At 40.3% G+C, this 14,092-nt stretch overlaps 1 protein-coding gene across 6 annotated transcripts in view; it reads right to left on the bottom strand.

The window, feature by feature from the left end:
* Positions 1-14,092, bottom strand: part of RSPO2 (R-spondin 2) — a 223,442-nt gene that overhangs the window by 167,218 nt on the left and 42,132 nt on the right. For 2 of the 6 annotated variants that reach the window (XM_032251699.1, XM_032251690.1), the window contains one exon: positions 5,636-5,921. In XM_032251699.1, the coding sequence (XP_032107590.1) occupies positions 5,636-5,750 (115 nt within the window). In that variant the 5' untranslated portion in view covers positions 5,751-5,921. Of the gene's footprint in view, positions 1-5,635; positions 5,922-6,305; positions 6,873-14,092 lie in introns of those variants that run through there. The other 4 variants (XM_032251714.1, XM_032251705.1, XM_032251681.1 and 1 more) reach the window with 4 other exon arrangements.

Genomic DNA, 14,092 nt, shown 5'->3' on the forward strand with positions numbered 1-14,092 from the left:
AGAAGAAAATGGACAGAAAATAGGAGGCAAAACCGGTGTAGTGTCACTAGCCAAAATAAAGAGATGATAAGCTATCGCCATAGTAACAAGTCCCCGAGGATGTAACGATGCTGGACTTGGCAATGAGGCGAGTATGACTGGCCATTAAGAAATCTCTGTACCTTCCACTCAATTTCACTGTGAACCTAAAACCACTCTAAAAAATAAATCTAATGTTTAAAAACTTTTATTATTTTTCTTTTTTTTTGTTAATTTCTGTAAAGGCATAAAAATATCTTTAAAGAAAAGAAAGTCCTTTTATTAAAAAGGTGAAGGTAGAAACCAATTTATTACAGATAGAAGAGTGAATAAAACAGGAATATCAAGCCAGAGAAGGGAAGGGAAGAAGTGAAGGAAAGCAGAAGAGATTGGAGAGCAGTATGAAGAGGGAGGAAATGAATTTGGGGATTAGAGGAACGGCAGCACAGTTGAAATAAGGGTGACGGACACAGAAAGGCCCTAGAGGAGATAAAAACAGCTGGAAGGTGGGCTTCGGAAAGAATAAAAACAGTATCCTTACCCAATCTTATTCTTTCCACCATCCCCTTCCCCACTCACTCCCCCCATCTTTTCATCCTAAGAGAAAGATGAAAAGCGAGGACTAGAAAAAAATGAGTGAAAAATCTTAGTTCTGAAATCCTGATCCTCCATAATTATACCATCCTCTCGTTGCTTTCCCTACACATACCCACCCACCCCCCCACATATACATGTATGCATATATACCTTCCCTCGTATATACAATATACATTATGTATATATGTTAATATTAATTACCATGTTTTCATTTATTCTGGATGAACTTATGAAAATGTGTAAATATAGATATGCAACACTGTCTTCAGCTGATCAGCCCTTGATGGCTGCAGTTAATGGAGAAAATAATAAGCTTCATGCCACCTTAAATATAGAAATTTTCAAACTTTATCATCCCAAAGTTTATTACCTCCTTTTAGCAGAGCAGTTATCAAGCATATGTCAAATAAAATCTGTCTGTCACCTATTTCCTGGGCTTGGGATGAATAAGGATGCATATCTCCAGAAGGAAGGAAATGGTTTAAAAGCAGTCAGTTGGAAGGAAAGAAGTACCCAGGATATTCCACAATCTGGCCAGTTTGTCTCTAAATAAATCAAAGGTGGTTTTGCATTAAGGAACTAGAAGTGTCATTTCCAATTTGTGATTTCTGTGAATACTGGATTCTACCCAAGCTGTATTTTAAAAGCAAATAAAGCTGGGGCCTAAGGGAATGTCACCTATTCTGAATCACTTCCAAATTTCTGTGGCAAAATACGATGTTAGTTTGAACACAGCAACTTTCTGACCTCTCTGTACTGGTAAGACCCTAGCTTAAAAAATTATGCAGTTACGCTGGAAAAGAAAGCAGCCAATCAAAAAAGAGAAAAGAAAAGAAAGAACATGTTTATGTTGCAAAGTTAAATATCACATCAGCTTTTCTCAAATGCTTTGGAACTTAAAGTAAGCAAGCATGCAAAATGTGTTGTGAAAGGTTTTCATTGAACTGTAGGCGAGTATGTCCTATCTGTCATTTTGTATTTTAAAATATTATCAGGAAAAATAAACTATTCTTTAAAAAGTACTTGTATAAAAAAAAAATCTTTGAATCTCTTCATTAAAGTTTTAAGAACTCAAACACAAATTAATTTATCTCTATAAGGTTTAAGAGAAAATGTTTTTTTCCAGCCTCTGTTACCAGAAACATACCACACTATTTGTGACAAACCCTTCATTTTTATGGAAGAAACTAAATCTAATTTTGTGAAAATGAAGAGTTATTAGAGGAAAGAGAAGCTGAGGCTTCAGTATGGAAAAGGCTATAGCAGGAAACCCTTGTCACAGCACGCCCCCTGCCATCAGACCACCAGAAACATGAATTGTACATTTGGAAACCTTGCTGCGTTGAGAGTTTTATCAAGAAGTTTTCATAAATCCCTGGTTAAAATACCATAGGATATAAAAACAGAATGAAGGAGATATAAGATTAAGTCATTATATACCAAGCTCCAGAAATTCCAGGAGACCACAATAAAGTTATGATTTGTCTACCCACCTTTCAGTAATTCAGCCTGAAATGTGGCTTACAACCACTCCAAAAAATGAAAGTAATCAAATAATTCCACTTCCTATGTAAATCAATCATAAGCAGTCTCAAGACCGAGACAGATAGTAGGGGTTAACGACAGCTAATCATGACTATTTTGAAGGGGAGTCAGAAAGACAAATCTTAATATGTTACATGGAGAGAAAAATGAGAGTTGTCAATCAGCTTTTCAGAATGTTGGAAAGTATCTCCCCTCTAAAAGATATTCATTCTCAGTATTGTATTGCATTTGTATCTAATTTTTTAAAATTATTGCAACATTTCCCACTAATGACTATCAAATACATTTTTATAACTTTTCAAAATAAGGGGAAGACAATATGGTAGCTGGGTAGTGTTATTGCTCGTGACAATCTCCCCCATATGAAGTTTTGTCTAAAAGTAGAGAGAGTCAAAATCCTATTTTCTCAATCTCTGGCTATATTTTGAAATAAAATATACAGTTAAATGATATATTTGCTCTCCATCCCAAACTGGATGCAATTGATTTTAACTGACTAAATTATCTGATCTCTGCCAAGAATTTTATTTCATTAAGAAAAATGATATTATGGAGCATCTGAGATCATAGCGCAGACTAAACATAATGCCAAAGGGGTTCTGAGAATGCTCCACAGTGAAGGTTTGATTATTTGCAGATGGAATATGGAAAAAAAAAAAAAAAGAAAGAAAAAGAATCAGGTCCCAGGGGTAAGCCTAACCAATCCTGTGGTACCACTGCCACCTACACTGTAGCACAAAGCCAAGAAAATAGCTAATTTTCTAAGCTACAACACCTTTTTAAAAAAATACCAATTACTTTTCTTCCTGGAAAATAATATTTAACTGCCACTATCCAAAACAAAGGGGCAAAGGGAAATGTTGGTACCACATAGGCCCTAGCATGTCACCTGTCACTGTTGACATGATTTGGCCAGTAGTCAAGCATTCACTGAGGAACTAATTGAAAGCAATCTTTTGGAGAAAGCCCATTGTTTGGTAGGCACAACAATTGGTGTAGGATCAATCAGTGGACATGAGATCAATTAAAACCAGCTTAAGTTTGAGAAGAGGGACAATTCACACAACTTGAGTTAGATCTCTATTCATTTCAATACTCTAACAATGCAATCCTTAAGCTTCCTTGCAAAGTAGAAAAGCTACTATCACCCTACACCCTACACTGTCTGGCCAGCCCTTTAAGTAGTTCCACTTTTAATTAAAAACACAGTACACCCTTTGTTGGTACAGATAGTGTGGTCACTTTTAAGGACTGCAGTTATTTTAGCCAGAAACTTGGAATTTGTGAAGGCACATCTGTTGAGAAGAAAAATCTTTTGATAGATTTTTTTTAACACCCTTACCAATTTACATGCTCTTGAAAGCATTTGAATTTTATTAAATCGAAAGGTTGATTTGGGATAAATTACTATTGCACAATTTAGAGCTGGAATGTCAGCGTTTGGGGATGTGGATGGTAATCGTTACAAGAGATTTTGCTAAAAGCATCCTTCGAAATAAATAGGCTCTGGTTCAGATACCTAAGAAGGCATACGCAGATTCTTAGAGATGGCACTGCAGAGAAGGCATGCAGTATCCCTTCTGGCCGCAGGAGTGCTGTAATGTCATTTTCCACCAAACAGCATCTCTGCATTTAAGTTCTACTAAAACAATATGCTTAGTTCTTCCCCACTCAACCACAATGGGACAGGCAGTGTGGATCAGAAAGCTTCATTGAATTAGTAAGTCATCTAATTAAGAATCTGGCAAAGGATTTTAGATATTTCTATATTTTGCAGACTTCAAGCACTTTAGTTTTTCTAAGTAGACTGCAGCTTTGACTTATAAGAAGAGGAAAAGCCTCTCCAAACACTTTTGACCATAGTGTAATCAAAAATTGCAGGCTTTGCCGAATACTCAAAGAAAATATGGGGATTAGGAAAAAGAATCAGGTGGGAGGGGAAGAGAGAGGAGATGAAAACGGACTTTTTCAAGACAATTATGAAAAGCAAACTCCCAAAAACTTTGGGAAGAAATTTCTCTCTAGTATTTTTAAGTAGAATAATTTCTAAAAATAAACAATTTCCAAAAGCCAGTAACCGAGGGAGAGGGAGGGAGAGAAGTGGGAGAAAGTTTATCCTTACAAGCCGCAGATAGAGAGACAAGCCGTAGACACAGAGACAATTGAAGCGCAGCGACTACAGAAGTCGCACACCATCAGTTATCTGGAGCTCTGCACCCAGGTGGGCCAATCTCTATCTCTACCCCTAGGTGAGACCAGTTTAACGATGTCCTAAAAAGCCTATATATATAGTTCGGAAAGTCCTCCCCAAAATATGGATGCAGGATCGGAGATTAAATACAAAGAGTATGTAATCACATCACAGGTCGAGTGATACGTCTACATCTTGGAGAAGAAGGAAAAGTCAAGGTTGATGAACTCGGCGACAAATTCTAATTGCGCAAAAGTACAAACTGACCGAAGAAAATAGCTCTCATCAGGTCCCTGGCAAAGGGCTGCTGCGCACCTTCCCTGGGCGGGTAATAAAATGTGTGTGTGGTGAGTGGTTTATGTTTAAATCCCCCAAGAAAATGGAATCGTGTCTAGCCGCCCTTCTCCTAAAATGCAATTGGATTGGTTGCAGCCCCAGCGGACTCGGAGACAGAAATGCACACTAAATCTGCAGGAAAGCGAGTTCCCAGAAACCTTTCTGGAGGCTTCCACCTCTTTCCCCTTAACGCAATAGTGATGGAGAGGGAGGGAGTAGTTAAAAAGCAGCAAGTGAATTTCATTGAGAACGGAAACCTCCACCGCTGTAGCTGCTTTTGCAAAGCAAATGAAGAGAGCAAAGCGGGGCTTGTTTTAAAAACGAACCTCTGGAGGCGAGCACTCCCCAGAAAACCAGCGCGGGAATTACTGCTCAATTCAGAAAGTTCCCATCTCCTCTCAGGTTCCAGAAAAGAGGTCTATGTTGGCCTTTTTTCTGGAAATGGAGGTCCTCCCCTTCGACTTGGTACCCCTCCCAAGCTCCGGAGTACAGACACAGACACACGCGCACGAACACCCACACACCCCACGTCTCTTTAGCGAAGTCCAAAGAGATATGAGATCGGGTTTGGGGCGCACGTGGGTGGGGAAGGTAAAACAAATGAGCTACAGGGAAGATGGTTAAGGAGAGAGAAGAGCAACAACAAAACAAAATGTATGGCAGATAAGAAATACATCCCAAAGAGGCAAGTTCAGGTGAGAAGGTGCGGTAGCAAAGTGCGGACCGCAAGACTTTGCCATGAGCGCCCGAGTGGCGCCCGGCTCGCGGAGCTCCCCGCGCCTCCAGGGGACAGAAAACACTGAGTGCTCTGTAGAACTCCAGGGCCCTAAAGATGGGGGAGTGGGGACCGGCAAAGCTGGGGTGGAAACCACAGTCCTGCCCATCTGAGCCCCAGGAGCCAGGGCGTTAAGGGAGCGCCGCCACACCCCACCCCTGAAGCCCACGCACCTTTGGCAGAGAGGAACCCACCTCGCTTACTGCGTCTCCATCGGTTGCCTTGGCAGTGACTGTAATCCATACAGTTCAGAATGATGAGAGCAAAGGAGAAAAGGCGAAACCGCATCTGGACTGTTGGGCGGGGGAGAGACGCCTCTCAAAGTCAGGGAACTGAAGGGCTCACGGACGGAGCCGGTACCGGCCGCGCCGCTGGGGAGGACTCAGGGAGATTCCTCACTCACACACACCCGGGCCGCACCGGTCAGTTCGGCGCGATCAGCATCTCTCCGCCACGAACCTGAGAGACGAGGAGCGAAAACAGAGTGGGTGGGGGATGGAGAGAGCCCCGGGGAGGCAGCTGCGCCTTCGCGCGTCCCAATTTAAGGAAGATAGGGAAGGAGGAAGCGAACCCAGTGCCTGGCACGAGCCGCAGAGCAGCTTAATCCAGAGCTTGCAGCTGTGGATGAATTCGAGAGGAAGGTGATTACAATCAGTGAATTAGCAACCTCTGCCGAGCCCTAAGCTCCGACTCGGGGGCATAGGGCGTTGTACTGGCGCTCCGGGGAAAGAGCTCCAAAGGCACTGAGAGCGCAGGGATAAAAGAACGCTCTTGGGCCATTTGGAGCCCACGGCTGGGTACCCGAGCGCCGCGGCTGCGGCTGCCTTCGTGTGGGTCGCCTACCGTGCGCACGTCTCGGGCGGCGCGGCCTCCCTAGGCGCGGCGCTCCATCCTGGGCTCGGGAAGCGAGCCGCTCGGTTAGCACGTGGGCTGGGGAAAAGTTTGCCGAGACCCGCCGGGAGCGCCTGGCAGCTAAGGGATTTGAGCGGCCACGGGCAGGAGCGCGGAGCTGCGGGTGCAGCCACTGGGATGCTCCGTCCCCGCCCGCGAGTGCGGTCCCCGGCCGAGGGGTGCGCCGGCTCTCACTCTCTGCGCCCCTAGCCAATTATGCCGCTTCCTGCGCTTTCTCCACGGTCACTTCACAGCTAAGGTTTCTTTCTTCCCGAGCTATAGAGCGCAGAACAGTCCCGGGAAGACGAAGTGATCCGAAAGGATGTGGCGAGCGCACTTTCCGATAGAGATGCAGACGGGCAGAGGCTCGGGATGCTTCTATAAGTAGGTGGTGCTGTGGTCCAAGGCATCCAAGTCTAGGCTGCCTCGGCGTTCCTGGGTCCTAAAGCCAGAAACGCCCGGGTTTCCCTGAGGTCCTAAAGAACGTTGACAGCCAACAGCACGCCTAACTTTGGGCAAATCCTCTTCGGCCTTTCCAAAGCGCAGGAGAGTAGCTGAGATGGAGATGCCCCTGACCTTGCTGGGTCCCAGAACCCCGCCGTTCACTCCCAAGGCGTCCTCTCCAGCGCTGTAGGGTCAGTTCCAACCTCAGCGGCAACCTTCCTGCAGGGGGATCTGACTGAAGGCCTGATGACTCCCTTCCGGAGCTCCCAGCTGGGACTGCGGCCTCTCATAAGCAGAGTTTAAACTTTTGCAACATGCCACACCTCTGCCACTTTTTAATTTACATCTTGGCTATATTTTGCAGGAAGGTATGTTAGCCGGCTGAAATTATTCATAAAACGCGCCTCAGTTTGAGGAGACGGGTATTCCCAATATCTTTTGCTTATTCTCAGAACTGTTAGTTTTTACTTTGTTTCTCCTCCAACAAAACTAACAAAAACTCGTGATCTGTTGTCTGAAGTACTCAAGAAGTTGGGCCCTTGATTCTTTAAAAATAATTTTTAAAAGTTCACTTCCCACTAAGGTACTTTTCATTCTTAATTCCCCTCTCTCCTCCTCCGATTTCCAGAGTCTTTTGAATTAAACTTTTAGGTGCTTTGGGTTTGGGGAAAATATTCTGTTTAACGAAGTGTTGCATTAAATAGACTTGATGCCATCCAATTGCATTCTAGTGGAATCTGTCCGCATTCACTACTGTAGGAAAAATGTATTATTCCTTAAGCAAAATGTATTATTCCTAACTGTGGCAGTATGAATGTCTATAAATATGCCCAGTTACCATATTATAATAGCATTTTATACTATTTAAATTCCCTTTTCTATTCCTTCAGTTTCAGAAGATGTTCAGAAATTGGATGATTTAAAAGACAATCATATAAAAATAAGAATATTGCAATACTTACGTTTATTAACTCTTTTATTATTGCCTGTTCATAACTATTTTACAGACTCACTATTAAATAGCAGCATTTATGTGGTAAGAATTTCAGCATTATATCTTTTATGCATGCCTGAGAACACCCAAGTAAATCTGAGTTGAGGTCACTAGTCCCATTTCATGGATAAGAAAACCAGCCCTGAGACTGACCCACAGGGCACAAATAGAGTTGAAAAAACACATTTCAGAAACAGTGGATCTGTTTCTTGGCTTTTGAGTCCTTGATTTTTATCACAGAATTTGGAAGCAATTAGAAACATTTCAGTGTAGGGAGTGGCTCAGTGCTTGGCACAACTTGATACTCCTTGATCATCTTGATAGGATGCTGAATACCACTTTACCATAAATATTACTTCTTTCCAAATACAGTCATATATGCACACAACAAATGAATTGTGCTTATAAAGGAGTTAAATCTATGGGGAAAACAAAGAAGTATTCCCTAGATAAGCCTCCCTGCCTTCTTACAAAGCTTTGAGATCCATTCAAGATCAATGGTAATCAGTGTCCTTTAAAATACTTAAAGGCAAAAATAAACACAAGGCCAAGCAGATATAGCTCTACCATTAATCACCTGGGAAACTTTGGGCAATTTTCTGGGTCTCAGTTTCCTTGGCAGTATTTTTAGGAAATCCACCCAAGGTCTCTTTCACCTCTAACATGTTCTGATATACAATCAATTTTCTATTTTTATTAGGAAGTTTGCTATGGTATCTAACCAGTGTGAGGGCAAACTCATCAGTGAGGGGTTTTTTGTGTAGAAAGAAGAGGGTTAGCCATTGTTGTCCTTAGTTAAATTTACAGATCACTTTCAACCTTTATTCCTTCAAAGATAACTTCCCATAATTTTAATCCTTTGTGTTGCACAGTTGGTGCATTTTTAGCCAGAGATGCTTTTCAATTTAGTGAACCCCCAGATTTAGTTCATGAAGAAGAGTTTTGACAGCACCACTTCTGTGGAAAAAATGGTTAATGTGTTTAGTAAGAAAAGAATAGGCTCTGGAAGAAAAGAAAATTCCCAATTCCTTCTTATGCTCCCTCCTGGTCTCTCCCTGCCTCTTAAAGGACACCAGTGAACCTTAAAACTTTGTCACACTTAGTTCTTGGGTACTTGGAGTCTCATACTTAATCACTTTGGGGCTAATTTGTTGATAATGCAGGCTTTTTTTTTTTTTTTTACATTCACTGAATATTTTTCCTGACTTCAAGATCCCAGGAATGTTCTGGCTACTAAAAAATAAAACCCTAGCGGCTCCTAGACTATCATTAACTTTAATCCCATATCTCTGCTTCCTTTCATTTCTAAACTCTGAATGTGGTGTTGTTGAGGCTCACAGCTCACAGTTTCTTCATCTTAGAGATTCAATGGACTTTTTCTTCAAACTGAGTTTATATAGTGGTTTTATTAAACTGGCTTTGTAAATAGACTTGCTCCTGGGGTTTGTTTACAGAGAAGGATACTAAGGAGGCTGACTCTATACCACTCACTAGTGACAGGGAAAATTAACTGAGGGCAGAAGTGGGGGATGATATTATAGATGGGAGACAACTTTTGTATTTTATTTTTTGACTTGTAATTCATTCGTACAGCTCAAAATTCAATCCTTACAAATGAGTATAACAGGGCAAAGTCTCTCCTATCTCCTTCTCTCAGGCATCCAGTTCTCCTTAGAGCCAATCAGTTATTCTTGCACAAACTCAGGTTTTTGGTATACTTCAGGAGATGTTTTGCACTAATCAAGCAAGTAACTTGATAATCTTTTTGCTTATCAAGCAAGGAGAGAAGGAAGAATATATGTGTGTGTGTGTGTGTGTGTGTGTGTGTGTAAACATATGCACATGTTATATGTATGCCTATATATGTGCATGTACATAGGTATAATATTCTTCCTTCTCTCTTTTATGCAACTAGTAGAATACCGTGTTCACTAATCTGTACCTTGATTTTTTTAATGTTATTTAGATCTTCATGGTATCAGTTCATAGAGAACTATCCTGTTATTTTTATACAGTCACATATTATTTCATTGTATGGCTGTATTTAGCCAGCCTCCCTGCCAACAGACATTTAGATTGTTTTCATTCTTTATCTATTGTAAGCAATGCTTCAATTAACTTTTTCATGTGTCATTTAACCTTTGCATTATAAATTTTTAGAAGTAGAAAAGTTGAATCAAACAGTTAGATATATGTGTGTGTGTTCTTCAAATTGACTTCCACAAAGTTTCTTTCATATTCCACTGTGTAAAAATGTCTATCTCTAGATACTGGCTAACCCCTTTTGACGTTTGACACTTGTAGGCAAAAAGTGGTATCTCAGTAAAGTTTTAATTTGTATTTCCTTTCTTTTAAATGAAATTTTGTATGTCTTTAGTATGCTCCATCCGTTTGTATTTTCTTTTCCATGAACTCTCTGGAGATATAATTTGCCTCTTTTTCTATTGTGTTCTTGGTCATTTGTTTTTATTTGTAGACTTTGCATATATTGATATATGTTGTCTTATGTGATTTGAGTTGTAAATATTTTTCCAAGTTTCTCATTCGTCTTTTGACTTTGTTTTTGATGTATATTAGTATGTAGAAAAATTTTAAATACTTTTATGTTGTGCAGTTTGCCAATCTTATCTTTTATAACTTCTCTGCATTATACTTGAAAAAGCTCTTCTTCATGCCATTCTTTTTAGATTTTAATTTAGGAATTTTCTAATATATTATTTTTTCAATGTTAACAACCATAGGATGTTAGTAATTTTATGACAGTACAATGTGGGCTACAGTAGAATAAAGTCTTCTGAATCTTTCTTGAGCATTTATGCTCACAGACTTGGTTGACTCTGGCACTGATTCTAGTTTTCATTAGCTAATTAATTTAGAGTTCTCTTTTATGTTATCTGATATTCATTCTCAGATGTGAAATTTCTCACAATCTTTTTATTCATTGTTGATATTTGTGGACGTTGTATGTACTCTTCCAGTCTAGAATTTATCCTTTAATTGCTTTGGAACAAAATATGGCATTTTTGCCATTGTGTTACTATTGATAGCTTTTTTTTCCTGTTAAATATAAGCAGACTGTTTTGCTAGTTGCATGTGATAGCCTATGTTCATTTGTTATATTTTGTATGAAGTAATTATATTAATATGAAAGGTCTTCAACAAGGTCGCTGACCAGTCCTTATCTAGGCTAATTTGTTGTTTTAAAAAGCCACATCATAATCACTTATTTAACATTTTAAAAATGTGTAAATATTTGACTCCTCCAAATGTTAATACTGTTTTCTGCCACTTGAGAACTCGTCTGTAGACTGATGTGATAAGGCCTATTTCTCATTTTGTGCTTTATCCCCATGGAAGAAATCCAGGAGTTTTGTTGACTTCAAAGGAAGTCCAACACAGGCCAGCTCAAAAGAGAAAACTCAAGATTTGACCCGAAGTTTCCAAATTATTTCCCTTATTTAATTTTGTGTGCCCGGAACTCTTTTAAACTAAAGTAATATGTGTCATTTTCATTCTCTGTGGTGCTAGAATGAAGCGTTACTCCACCCAATTAACAAGAGATACACAGAAATTCACACTTTCTTAAGAATTAGGCTGAGTTTCATAGGCGGGTGTTGAACAATGAGAACACATGGACACAGGGAGGGGAGCACTACACACTGGGGTCTCTTGGGGCGAAATGAGGGAGGGACGGAGGGGATGGGGAGGCGGGGAGAGATAGCATGGGGAGAAATGCCAGATATAGGTGAAGGGGAGGAAGGCAGCAAATCACACTGCCCTGCATGTACTTATACAACAATCTTGCATGTTCTTCACATGTACCCCAAAACTAAAAATGCAATAAAAGAAAAAAGAATTAGGCTGAGTGTTCATTAAATGAATAGAATGTCTGCTGTTACTGTGTTCGTAGACAGTCAGCTAGCTATGCTAATTGCAATAAACAATAGAACAGGTAATTCCTAAAGGCAGGAAATATCCTCCTCTGAATTTTTTTCTGTACTAGTATTCAAAATAGGTATGCCTCTCCTAAGCACTTCATTTGTCTTTAACTTATAGTTGTAATGAATTGTGTTACTGCTCAAGAACAAATTTGTCAGCCACCCTCAGCAGATGTCCAAAAGTTTATGTCACACATTTTATGTACTAGTTTCATTTCTTGCTTCATTTTGTTTCTAGCCTTATCTTCCCTTTCCCACATTTCCCTCAGCTATTTGCAACGTATTTTACTTTGCTACTTTGCAGTGTCACGTGCATCTCTAGAAGCCCTTTTAGCCTTGCAATAGTGTGGAAAATATTTGTTACAGATAAAAGAAAAAATATATACACAGGTCAGAGATCCAATGTAGGAATTATTCTAGTTCCTGAGCATGTCTATACTAACTATTCATTCCAGAAGTGAAGAAATAAACATGGGGTAGGTTTAGGGATTAACGAAGCCCACTAGGGCATAGGCTCAAGCCAATACTCTAGTAATCAAAAGTCCATTTAGTTCCCTTTCCCAGAAACACAGTCATCTAAGTAAATGGCCCTAGGTCTTATTGCAGAAGACCAGAAAAAAGATTTACAGTGAGGATGCTGGTTCCAGAGATTTGACATCTTCATTCAAGGAGCTCTGGGGCTATGAACTGGCTCAAGTCTGGAACTGGTTAAGTTGCTGTGGTTCTCTGTTGTAGTGACTCAAGTTATACCTCTGCTAGCCAGAAAGGAAGTTTTCTGCTATACAAATCAAGAAAGGCCTTAGTAAACTGCCTACCTATTTCAGTCCAAGAGAAAAAATAAGTTATAAATACCAGCTACAGGCTGGGTGCGGTGGCTCATGCCTATAATCCTAGCACTTTGGGAGGCTGAGGTGGGTGGATCACCTGAGGTCATGAGTTTGACACCAGCCTGGCCAACAGAGTGAAACCTAGTCCCTACTAAAAATACAAAAATTAGCCAGATGTGGTGGTATGTGCCTGTAGTCCCAGATACTTAGAAGGCTGAGGCCGGAGAATAGCTTGAACCCAGGGGCGGAGTTTGCAGTGAGCCAAGATCACACCACTGTACTCCAGCCTGGGCAACAAAATGAGAGTCTGTCTCTAAATAAATAAATACTAGCTACAGTCATATGACTAGTTGTAAAACACAGACCATAGTTATAATTATTTCCTCCTTGATTTAAAATGAATATCAATATTTTTCATCTCATATTCCTCTATTATCTAAAAGAAGATGATGTATTAACTGTAGTTAACCTTTATAGCTCAGTATTTAAACTACAGAATATGAAGTAGCGAGTGTGACTCAGATAAAAGAATGAATAATACCCTAGGATAAATAAATGGGCATATGGAACTTTGTATATCCCCTTTTGGGAAGAAAGTCAGTATGTTTTTGTGTAGATAAGTGTGCCATGTTATGTGGAAGCACAAATTTGGGGATTAATGTGGTTGAAAGAGGCATGGGTTGGATGCCAGATTGTCAAGGGATGGACTGTTGTGATTTGTAGTGTGTCCCTCGGGGTCAGTTGGGACCTATATTTCCTAAAGCTCCTGCTGTGTGACGATTTTGTGTCAGAGTTGCATAAAAGAGGAATTGTATAAAATTTGGTGGGGGTAGAGGTGCACAAATAAAACAGTAGTTAAGACTTTCAGAAAGTCATTTCACTGTGAGAGGCAATGAGAGACACAGCAGACTTCTAGTCGGTAGCAGCTTGAAACTCATTCTCCTCTGCATGATATTCAGCTCTTCTTTCTGACTAATGGCCCTGGGGACCTACAGAGATGCCAGGCCCACCACTAGATGGCTAGTTATAGAGTCAATACCTTTCCATAAAACTCTCCACAAATTTCTCTGTCACCATCACACTCTGGTGGCTGGGGATGTTTGGCTTCTCAGACATGTTAGTGGCTCCTCTGCTCCTCCCGTTCCCCTTTCAGAACTTTACTTCCTCAGCTGTAAGATCTCATTCCTATCATAAGTCCATTATTTATAACATCCAGTGACTCTTTTCCCCTGACTGAATCATGATGGATACAAATATTATATATTGATTTTCCATTATAAAAAATGAAAACTTATTTTTCTCTTGCTTCTTCCCTATCCACCCTCCTCCCATCTTTCAAATATGGTTAGATCAATATTAAGTGGTTCTATTATTATGACTAAATATGTTATTCAGAGCTGAGTCATGTAGGAAACTGTGACTACAGTTACTTTTCTGGCAACTTTTTGTTTTCTCTGGAATTATCATCACCTTGTTTTCTCCTTTGCAGAGTTTTCTTACCAGAAATTCGACCCAAACTTTCTTCAGGTCATTTTA

The sequence above is a fragment of the Sapajus apella genome, unplaced genomic scaffold (genome assembly GCF_009761245.1).
Source record: "Sapajus apella isolate SASKATOON/1434 unplaced genomic scaffold, GSC_monkey_1.0 scaffold3, whole genome shotgun sequence".
In the NCBI taxonomy this organism is placed as follows: Eukaryota; Metazoa; Chordata; class Mammalia; order Primates; family Cebidae; genus Sapajus; species Sapajus apella.